General features: G+C 30.6%; 1 protein-coding gene across 1 annotated transcript in view; it reads left to right on the top strand.

Annotated features, from left to right (window-relative positions):
* The first annotated feature begins 277 nt into the window (after nt 1-277).
* dachs (unconventional myosin-IXb-like dachs) overlaps nt 278-12,132 on the top strand; it is a 203,676-nt gene continuing 191,821 nt past the window's right edge. Inside the window, exons 1-2 of the mRNA XM_080170110.1 lie at nt 278-458; nt 1,267-1,297. Of these exons, the coding sequence (XP_080026236.1) occupies nt 279-458; nt 1,267-1,297 (211 nt within the window). The 5' untranslated portion in view covers nt 278. The remainder of the gene's footprint in view (nt 459-1,266; nt 1,298-12,132) is intronic.

The raw sequence follows: 12,132 nt of genomic DNA, 5'->3' as shown, positions 1-12,132 counted from the left end.
AGTTTCCCAATTTAATTCATCATGTTCGATTGTTGATTGGTAAAATTTAAAAAATATCAGAAATCTAAACATTTTTCAATGTTTAAACTTTAATGAAGTTATGAATCATCTTATTTAATTATTTCAGTAATACGTCATGTTGTGAAGATTCCTACCTTATTGAAAGCTGTCACAGCCACTGTAGCTGCCAAAATAGCTGCCATAACAGCAAAAACACCACCAGCTATCAAGATGACAGCTGCCAAATTAACTTCAGATGTAAGAACAGCACCAAAGACATGAAAAAGTGTGCCAGTGCAAATGCCAATGATAATTGTTACCATACCAATAGTGAAAATTGTGATACTAAAAGTGGCCATGAGCATGATTGTGGTCATGATGACTGCATGTTGACTGCTAGTGGAGCAGAGGACAAAATGGTGTCTAGCGACAGTGATTATTTCTCATTCACAGCACAGGTAAACATTTTTTCCAAGTTTTACAGGGATAAATAAATTTCTTTAAATAAATTGAAAATAAGGGAAAAGGGTTATTTCTATTTTTGCAAAACTTTTGTGGCTGGCTCTAACCCTGCGGGGCCTATTCCTGCTTTGCCCTAAAAATGCAAAACTATTCTATGTCTAATTTAATCAAGGCTAACCTAAGGAACATAGATACACGAAAAATAATACCCTATTTTTTTCATTATAATTAAAGATAAAGAGGCGTGGTCGATTGTCGCTTGGTACTTTCAGGGAAATTGTCGACGGCACTAAATATATGGTAGCTGCGCTACTAATTGTAAAAATCTACTTTAATAATTCAATGATGAATAATATATGATATAGTATACATGAAATATTTTATAAATTGACGTAAAAGGTATAACCCGCACAAAGATATTAGTGATAAGAAATCCTATATGTTAAAATATCTGGATTTTTATTTTTTGTATGTCCAGTAAGATCTCGAAAACTACTTAAATCATACATCATACATAATGGTTTGTTTAGAGATTAGGTCTCTTGATTGGCTCAAAATAGCTCAAAACGTGTACTGAATCAATATAAAGCTTCCTTGAAATTAAAGGACTATTTTATTTACCAGTTTGTGAGATCTTATTGGATATACATACATTCAGGCAAACATCTAGATACTTTACAATTTTCAATTTCAATAACGTTTTTTACACGCATTTCGAAATCTATAAAGCTTAGACTATCATAGTATAAGTTTTGGGATCTTTTATAACAGACATAACATATTATAACTATATTTTTATTTTAGGAGGCGAATGAGAGTAAACTAAACGGAAAAGGTGAGATGATTTAATAGTTATTTCTCGCATCGTGCATCGTATTATAAACAGCTTTCCGCGGGTATAAAATGTACAATTATAAGCTTAAAACCTTTTTTTTTAGCCCCGAGATGCCGAAGGCACGGGCTAAAAAACAGATTTTAATCTTATGATTGAACATTTTTATATTCGTAGAAAACTGGATATAACACGATGCTAGACATAATTTTTTCGTTTGGATGAGAACTGGTTCTAATCTATCGGATATTAATCGGAATAAATTTTTTCGTATGCATTCGAATCCGATTGATATCCGTTGGATTAGAACCGGTACTCATCAATACAAAAAAAACTATGTATAACCTTGTCCTTTTTTAAATATCTTTGTCTATCCTATCATTTTTGTTCTAGTGTCCTTTTTATTATTTCTGAAATTGATTGACCTATCTCTGTATCTCTTGATCGTCTGACAGTAAGTTGACGGATGTAAGCATCAAGTATCGTGTATTTCCATACGTTTTTCAAAAAACATTAATAAATTTTTAAATCCTTCAAAATTTTGGATTCAAAATTTTATTATAGGTTTAAATGAGCTTTTTTACTTAAAATAGGTAAAGAACTAAGAAATCAAACAACAATTGTTTTTAATGTATCAAAAGTTTAAAATTCTACTTTAATAAAAAAGAATTATTTGTTATAAAAATAAATGGTTATGATATTCTATTTGCTGTATGGATTGATAACTTTTTGTATATCCATGTAATGACATTTATCCTAGCGCCTTGATGATAGCCTTGCAGTGCCCCATACATTTACCAAAATCTAGGGTTGTCATGGTTATTCATTAGTTGAAATTATTGCTCATTGTTAATCATTGGGGAGATTAATTAGATATTATATAAATTTTAAAGATATGTTGATAAGTGCCCATTGGCTATTGCTACTGTTTCAGTGCCCTGGCAATAGCCATGCAATGTATGATACATTTACCAAAAACTAAGGTTTTTTAGTCATACATTTGTAAAAACTATCTAATTTCAAACATTTTTGATGATGCATAATGTGTTTAATATTCTTAATTGTCCAACATAAAATTTAACTAAACATCTTAGTATTAGATATGACCAAGCAGTCCAAATATTGAATATAAGAATATAATATTGAAAAAATATTGCAGTGCCCCATACATTTACCAAAATCTAGGGTTGTCATGGTTATTCATTAGTTGAAATTATTGCTCATTGTTAATCATTGGGGAGATTAATTAGATATTATTTAAATTTTAAAGATATGTTGAAAAGTGCCCATTCGCTATTGCTACTGTTTCAGTGCCCTGGCAATAGCCATGCAATGTATGATACATTTACCAAAACCTAAGGTTCTTTTAGTCATTCATTTGTAAAAACTGTCTAATTTCAAACATTTTTGATGATGCATAATGTGTTTAATATTCTTAATTGTCCAACATAAAATTTAACTTAACATCTTAGTATTAAATATGACCAAGCAGTCCAAATATTGAATATAAGGAATATAATACTGAAAAAAATAGAGGAATTTAAGAAAAATATATTAGATTAATAAAGTGAACTGTTTCTTTTTTACTTTTCCATTAGATAGATAAGGGGTTAAGTTGTAGAGAAATTAATTTAATCCTTTTTATAAATATTTTTAGCTTTTTGAAAAGCAAAAGTCAGCTGGTCAAGTTGTTATTGGCATATTCCTTGAGAATAGTACCATGCAATTAATCTGTATGATTGCTTTATTTGAATTCTTAAAGTCTTATTATTTTGCAATAACATAAGATAAACTTTGTTAAAATTTTGAACCTAATAAAACTGGGGCATGAAATTTGAAGATTTGAATTAGACATAATTCTAAACTCTACATGACTTCATTATCTTCTCAGGTGCAGCATGGATAACATTAAAAAGTTGAAAAATAGAAAATTATATTTATTAGATTGCTCCATAAAATTTCATAAACTTTCAGTATTTGGATAAAAAAAATTATGTTAAATTGTGGTATTGTGAATCGTAGTAAAAATTTACCCCTATTTTAGAATGAAAAAAAAATGCTTACCAACAGTAGGAGCCACAGCTGAAAACACCTCCTCAACAGACTACTCATCCTAACCAAACCTAAAAATCCGTTAAAAAATATTATTCACTAAATTTATTGGTAGGAATATTGCCTGAATTGAATAAGTAAAAAAGTAAAAATTAAATTTCTTATACATTACAAAAATTGTCACAAAATTACTAATTTCATAACTTTAATGTAACACATTATTCATTTAATTTGTGATAAAAATCTTTAATTTCGCACTAACCCCATGTAATAAAATCATACTAAATTGGTATCCATGCAATTTCGCAGATTTATGAAGATAGGTATGCTACATAACAATTAATATGGCAGTCTGGCCATGGAATAGGAATTCATAAATGCTACTTTTCAGAAAATAATTGAAATAAAATTATGAGAAATACTTATTGCCATTGTCTGGTACATTAAAAAACATTTGTAGTAGTAAAATTTTTTCTTCAAACGGTCGATATGTTGACAATATCTGTGACATTGTGGGTGCATCTTTGTTGCTCCTGGGTGTTCCTAGACGCAGCATGCGCCTAAATTCTCAACATTTGACACCTATGTCAGGTAAAAGGGATAGGCTTTCGGAAATAAATACATGCATTGTTCAATATAATTTCAAGAGAAACGTTATTTTTAAAAAATTAATTATACATAGAAAAAAACAATCAAATGCTTTATATATTTGGAAAACCTGATCTGGTGCATTAATGTTCCAAATATTTATGCCCCATAAACCGGTTTTTCCAAAGGCCTTATTTTTGACGATTTATGGAATGAAAGGTTGTGCAAAAATGCGCACATTTTAAAATTCAAATTGGGCAGCTTGTGTTAATGGGTGGAAAATGTTATGCAAATGAAAATGTGATAGAATTTAGAAAGGTTGAAAAGTTTTACGTAAGTTGGAACATATAATCACATACCTCTTATACTATACGTAGCATAGAAATAGTTTTTATATATCCAAAAACTAGACCTTATGACGATTCTAACTGTATAGAAAACATTTTTCTATCAAGATTCCATCAGTTTTCATAATTATAAGTAAAGTTATAATGTATTGTCATAAGTAATTTCTGCTTTTTTGTAAGCATGACAATCTTATAATTCAAAAGTTAACCCTTAACGGTCGGGGGAGGGGGGGGGGGCGTTTTCTGTGTGTGAAAGATAAAGAGCCCAAACTACGTGACTTTTTAAGTATGGGTATGACACATAACTGAGAGTTTTTAATATCTCCATCCTGGCGGGCACAGGATGCCAGCAAACCTGGCAGGGTCATCCAGGTAAAGAGCAAAAATATTTTTTGACTAAAACAAAGCATTTTATCATACCAAACTACTAAAATATCCTCTAGTAGTACATCCTCATATGAAATACAGGTGTTCAAGTCACTTTCAGGTTCCAGGTATGATCCTGCAGGTCCTGATCCTCCAGGTCTCCAGAAATCTTTAAAAGGCTCCTGTGGCCGCAATTTTTGACTTGACTTCAAATTTTAAACTTAAGCTAACATGTTTACATATCGTATTAAAATTTCATAAAGATCCGCCGCCGTTTTCCCGCCGACCGCCGACTGCGGCGGCTGGCAGCTGCCAAGTACAGCTGCGACCGCTGAAATTTATATTTTGATATTTCTAATGTAAAATTTACATAAAGTTAAAAATTTTCTGGAAAAAAATTGTTCTTCTAGCTTCAAAAGTAAGAAAATTACAGCCGTTCGAAATTTTTAAGTAAAAAAAGACCTAAAAACAAAGGTAAGATAAAAGGGTGAAGGAAGCGAAATTTGACTAAGACTTATAAAAGGTCGGAAATTCATTATCAAACAGGGGACTTGCCCTCTAGCCCTCTATAGGAACTGAGATAATAGGGTGCGATTAAGGTGCGGCAAGGGGCCCGACTGTAAAGGGTTAAGAAAGCACCACAGATTTTGTCTAAAGACAACGCAAAGAAAAGGTATAGGTTACCTAAATGCCTTTGAAGTATGTGCATTGAATTAAATATTCCAAAAAAAGCAATTATGTCATTATTTTTATAGTTAGTACAAAGTTGACAAATCTTAGAACCAACAAAGTTGTATTACAGGGTAAATAATCATTGGGGGTACAGCTAATTAACTATTATCTACAAATATGAATATAAACAAAAATACCCATTCTGTAGAATATTATTATTGGTTGGGAAGTTTGGACACTGATTGTTTAAACCAACAAATCATGATTTAATAAATGTAGCTAACGATTTTGAGCCAACAGATTGGAGAGGGTGTTTTAAAAACTTTGGTATAATTTACAGACAAACATTATAACATTGTACTTTGTCTTCCTATGAATCAGTATAATAAAAATCAGATCAATAGGATTATCATATAACATAACAAATTGTTGTTAACAAAGTTAAAATGAAAATGTTTAAAATGGACGTACGGACATTCTGGTAAAGATTATAGAGTTGCTACGCTTTCTTTATCGTACCTAACTACAACAGGAATCACCATGCAAAGTTTGAAATCGATAGGACAGATCTAACATGCCTAAATAAACGAAAAAAAAGCTATACAATCCAGACGGACGGACGGGCGTACGGACCGACCCTAATTATAGAAAAGCTTCGCTTTTTAAAAATGTTATAAACTACTAAAGTTTAAATATATATAAATGTCAAAATATCTCTGGCGGTGTGTCTTTAATTCCGCTCATGTAGTAAATATTAAATCGCCAGAATCGCATATTACTAGTTGTCTCTTCCCCTTCGCTTCGTTATCATTATCAAACACCCCCTAAAGTGTACTTTTTATTGATTGTTTTAGCGAATATTAAACATTATTTTAGTTTTATAATAAGCGTCAATGATTGGACACCATTCATGGTATAAAGGTCTATATTGACGTATGCTACTTGTTAATACTTAGTGTTCGTTCACAGCAACACAAGTTTAATAGTAGCTGCACTTCTCTAACGTTAGGGCCAATGCTTAATTTTTGGTATTTTCATCCGTTTGGTAAAATGAATTTATGAATTACCCGTAGATTTATTACTTATAAATGAAGTAATTTTAAGAAATCAAATACGTTTTTTAAATGGGTTTCAAATTTAGATTTGCCAATGCTCATCTAATATTTTTTATTTGTGGTCTTTAGGGAACACCCATATATTATCAAATAAAAAGCAAAATCCTTTTAATCACGAGAGTAATAACCATAATTAACCCAAACTTAAATTTGAGAACCAGCTTATAGTGCCTGATAAAAATGACGTCATACAATACAGATGACCAATGATAGGCCAGTATACATTTGATTTGATGTATAATGGCATATCATTGGTCATTTGTATTGGATGACGTCATTTTTTATTAGGGACTATAAAATGCTTCTAGCCTTAAGCTTTCCTATTAAATAAAGCTTAAGATTTCAATTACTGCTGAACCAGCTATGCTCAATATAACTTAACCTAACCTAAAGTAGTAAACATACAAGCATAAAATAAACCTAACCTCCCTTATAACAATTTATTTCAAAATAGAGGGGAGGTTTTTTTTGTGCTCGAATGGGCACTTTAAGGGAAAGATATATGATATTGTACTAGTAGCATTGAACTTTAAAATATCATATTTTCTGACTATCAACGTAAAAACTACTTAATACATGTTTTTATGAAGAATACTTCATATACATAGTTTCTAGAGAACAAGGATGACAACATCCATAATATTAAAGCTTAACATAAACAATTAGATGGTTCGACTAATCAATTCAATCAATTACAGACTGAAAGTTTCCTTAAATTCATGATGCTTAAAATGGATAATTTTAATATGTTAAAAGTTTTGATGGACTATTTAATAGTTATTTCTCGTATCGTATTATAAACGGTTTTCCGCGGATATAGAATGTACAATTATGATATTAAAACTAGTTTTTTTAGCCCCGAGGTGCCGAAGGCACCGGCTAAAAAAACTGGTGCCCCAGAATAGATTAGGTTATATAAACCCGCAGGGTCAAGGCATAGCAGGTTTAGGCCTCTCAGGTCTTCTGCATTGGTAAGATATAAAGATAATGTAAAAATGCTGGATCCACTTCAGAGGTGGATTCTTAAAAAAAATTTGCCCCACTAATCGCTTAGTGGGGCAAAATTGTTTTCGTGAAAAATCCACCAAAAGCACATTAAAATTCTACAAAAATTAAACAAATTCATAGAAGGGTTATTAACATAAGATTTTATTTAATTTTTGTAGATTTTTTATATGATTTGGAGGATTTTTTCACGAAAACAATTTTGCCCCACTAAGCGATTAGTGGGACAATTTTTTTTTAAAGAATCCACTTCATATTGTCGTAACTTTAAAGGGGGTGTAGAAACTTAGTAACGAAACATTAGGTAGAAATTGAAACATAGGTTATCCTAAAGGAATTTTTTTATTACAACATAATATTACTTATTATTTAACATTTAATAAAGAATGTACAAAAAATAGTAGATCAGTGTTTGCCAAACAACGTTTTAATTTTTTTAAAATTAATATTCTTTTTAAAAAAGAGTATTTTTCTACATTAAAAATCTTAGAACTTTGAGCTAACAATTGCCAATTTTCACCGGGAAAACCTTATAACTATTTGAAGGGGATAGGGCAACGGTGCTTTCCCTTATTTTTAAAAGCGAAGCTTTTCTATAATAAGGGTCGGTTCGTACATCCTACCGACACGGATAGCTTTTTTCGTTAATTTAGGCATGTTGAATTGTCCTATTTATTTCAAACTTTGCATGGTGATTCCTGTAGTAGTTGAGCACGATTTAGAAAGCATAGCAACTCTATAATCATTACCAAAATGTCCGTACGTCCATTTTAAACATGTTGATTTTATACCTTTTCAACAACAAATTGTTATGTGATCTTATTATATGATTGTTCTGGATACTGATACTGATTCCTGGGACAACAAAGTACAAAATTATAAACAAAGCAACTCTATAATCAAGGTAAACATTATCCTGTGTCAAGAAGTTTTTTTCAACAAATTTACTCACAATTTTGCTTCGACTATTATAAATTTATGTATATTCTGATTATTCAGTTCTGACACTATACAAGTGTTAATGTCCGTTTGTCCTACCGTTTCAGAGCTTCGTTTTAATTGATGTTGTCATCCTTGTTTTTATAAAAACAATTGGTTGGTGGGTATTTTATTTCCCTATACATGAACCCTTTATTTTCCTAACTCTGCTTGTCTACAAATATAACCCAAGGGGGTTTAATGCTCAACTATACATTTCAAGGGTAAAGGCATGGCAATGTAAGAGGTTGAATAATGAATTATGCGGTTCTGTTGATTTTATATTGTAATACATGTGCGGATGTGATTACACACCACAGTTATTTACATTCTTCAATTTATTATTATTATTATTATTCTTAAGAAAATATTACATCATTTTTTTACGTGAAAGTATAAATATTTTAGCAAAAAAGGTATTTTTGTTATTTTTTTTGTGTCCAGAATATAACATTTGTCCACTAATGATCCTTTGATAGGATGTAACTTATATATTACATATTTTGGAAAAATATTATTTAATCGGCTTCTATTCAAGATGGACACACCACACATATATTGGGATTCTTCCATTATTATTATTATTATTAAGAAAATATTACATAACTCATTCCATAAACTTCTTTAGGTAAAAATATTTTAACAAATTTTAATTTCGAATATTATTCTCAGTGTTATTATATATTCTCAGCTGCTATTTAAAATAGACGTTAGCTATTTTTGTTAATTTTGTCGTCCGTCGATAACAGGGAATTTAGCAAGTATATTGAGAAAATATTTATTTTTATGATAGAAGTAAAACATTTATCTTGCAAATAGGCACCTTTTCTATAACATTTATTATATGTCAGTTGGTTATTAATACTATAGGAAAAATGTGATAGGCTGTTATTAAAGATAAACAACTAAAATAGCTTTTTATTTTTGTCATTTATAATATTACTGAGTAGATTTTACGTTTGTAAGTTCAGGGAGGGGGGGGGGCATTAGTTTAAGTGCCCAAAGTTTTAAAAGCATTCTATCTTATTCGTTAGCTCAACAACTTTGGTTACTTTTAACCTTGTTTGGTAAATAAATGTGTTGTACATAAGTTATAATTTTCATTGTAAACATTAATTTACAATCTTTTGTCTTGTCCCCTCCTAAGATCACTAATCACATTGGCTTTTGAAATTCCTTTGTGATGATTCCCCTGCTTCGCTACTTGAGAATACAAATATCTTTGTTTTTGAACAGTAACTATAAGTACTTTGTGGAACAATGTTTGAAGCTTGCCAAATTGTCCAATGTCAAGACAACAAACATTTTTTGTGGTAGGGTAAAATATTTAGAAAAAACTAATAGCTGTCTGTAAATACAAAAGATCTCGCAAACAGCTGAACCGATATTGTTCTCTTGTACAATGAAGCTTCTAATAGGTAGATGGAGGGCAACACCACCCTTCTAATACATATCGATCCTTCCCCCTTCCATCTTTATTTTCATTTTTTCAGTTAAAAAGTAAAATTTAAATTAGATGGTCAACTTTCTCAAATTTAGCCGTTATAGAAATAAATATGGATGAATGGACAAAACTTGGTATATAGATGCTCTGCTTATTTTCCAAACCTACATATTAACTTGATTCAGTGTCTTATTTAATTTATTGCGATGAAAGACAGACTTTCGGACAGACAAGGTGAGTTGTATAGAAGCTACTTTTTTTCTTCCTGTCACAAATTTTCATTATTTCGATGAAAAAATGTAATTTTTGGAATGTTTTAAACCAAACTTTTGCACTTAAAATTAAAAACTATCATTTAAAAGATTCAACATACACCCTTTTACTCTAGATTTTGCATATTATTAAGAAAAGAAACAAGGATGACAACATCCATAAGTAGCGAAGCTCAAAAATAATGGATGGATATCCGGAAAAAAATTAACTTTATTGCAGTTTCATAAAAAAACACTAAACTAAAAAATCACGAAACCTTGTACGATTTATAACGCGAAAATCTAGGAATCAATCTAGCACATCAGCAAATTAGCAATTCTTAATGAAACTTTGTGGGGATAAGTAAATTGTGAACTTATTTAATCCTTAAAATTATCAGCCCTCTATCTCAGATAGGAGTAAAGAAAATCATGAAAACCTAAAAATCTAGGAATCGAACTAGCACCCCTAAAAATAAGTAAATCTCGATAAAACTTGATAAAAGTATGCAGAATATGAAAGTATTCAATCCCTGAAAATTTCAGCCGTCTATGTTGAATAGGAGTTGAGATAATCAAGAAAACTTTTAAATGTAGGAATCGATCTAGCATCCCAACCAATTGACGAATCCTAATGAAACTTGGTGAAAATTTGAAGACTGTTAACGTAATTAATCCCTGAAAATTTCAGCTCTCTATCTTTTATATGAGCCGAGAAAATCACGTTTCCCCCTTTCTGTCTCAGACGGACTGACATTTCGAATTATAGAGTAGCTTCGCTACTAAAAATGCTCTGAAACGGCATTTTGAATCTTTGATAGATTTATCTTTTAACCTTTCCCACAACAATTTTAAGCTACAAGAGAAAGAATTTTGTACTTTTAAACTAAGATTTAGAAAAGTTTGTTACTAGACGCTAAATGCATAATTATTGTAATCACAAGATCTGGGGGAGGAATATTTTTTTGTGTGCATTGGCCCATACCCTAATCCTGTAAATTCATCATCATGTTGTTTGTTTTGATATGTTTCATTGTCCAGGGATACAGGGAAAGGACATTGGAGGTTAAATTAATAATCCCCCATTTCTTGTTTTGTAAATTTCTGCTTATGTAATTAGAAATATTATGTTGTTAATTAATTTAATCGTCATTGACAATTAATTTTGTCCCTGTGAATATTTTCAGTGTAGGAAATAAATAGAGTTTCGTTTACTTAGAATCACAACTTATAGTTTAAATGTCTTGTAAATTATGATGGTATCCAAAGTTTCACCTCATTTATAAGGCAAAAAAACTTTGAGTACTTTTTAAAAATCATGATTGATTGATTCAAAATATGGTGTGTTCAAACTTTTTAACCAATAATTTTAATCTACAGAGGGGGTAACTTTGTTTATCATTATTAAGAAATGTACCTCAATTTATCGTTCTTTGTCTAATCTCTTAAGATCCATGGCCTTCCCCAAAAAATATAGTGTATCAAAGAAAATTTCTACTAAAACCAAAAAAGCTTAAATCCCCCTTTTTTGTTTTTATAACTGAAAAGACAAGTTGAGTAAGTACTGCAGGTTTTCGTGCATTCTAAATAAATTGTTATAAGGATGAGCAAATGGTTTTACTCAAGTATTATTCTCCTCTACAGTGTGGTTAGAAAACAGGACAAGATTTTCAAAAACACAGTAGTTTTAGATTTGATAATTATTTTAAAAAGTTATCATAAATTTATCCTAAATGGTTCCTAGTGCTTTTTGGCAAGGAGTGTAACACTTAATGTGGAATGCCTTGGTCCATAAACAGGGTAACTCTATCATACAAAAATAGGACTTCCAGACAAGAGTTGTGCAATTAAAAGTTTTGTTGTTTGTAATGCCATATTTATGTAACTAGATGCTACTCCCTTGGCATCTAGAGGCTTTGTATTTGAAGGAGGTAGAAGAATAGCTTTAAACAATCCCAAAATTAAATCTGAAAATAAAAGAGCATAAAACCATTGCTGTACCTCTCCAAAGCTTACCTAA

This window comes from Acartia tonsa, chromosome 8, assembly GCF_053477335.1.
Source record: "Acartia tonsa isolate MP-2025a chromosome 8, ASM5347733v1, whole genome shotgun sequence".
NCBI classification, from domain to species: Eukaryota; Metazoa; Arthropoda; class Copepoda; order Calanoida; family Acartiidae; genus Acartia; species Acartia tonsa.
Note: the sequence above shows the minus strand (reverse complement) of the source record. Positions and strands in the feature narration are given on the sequence as shown.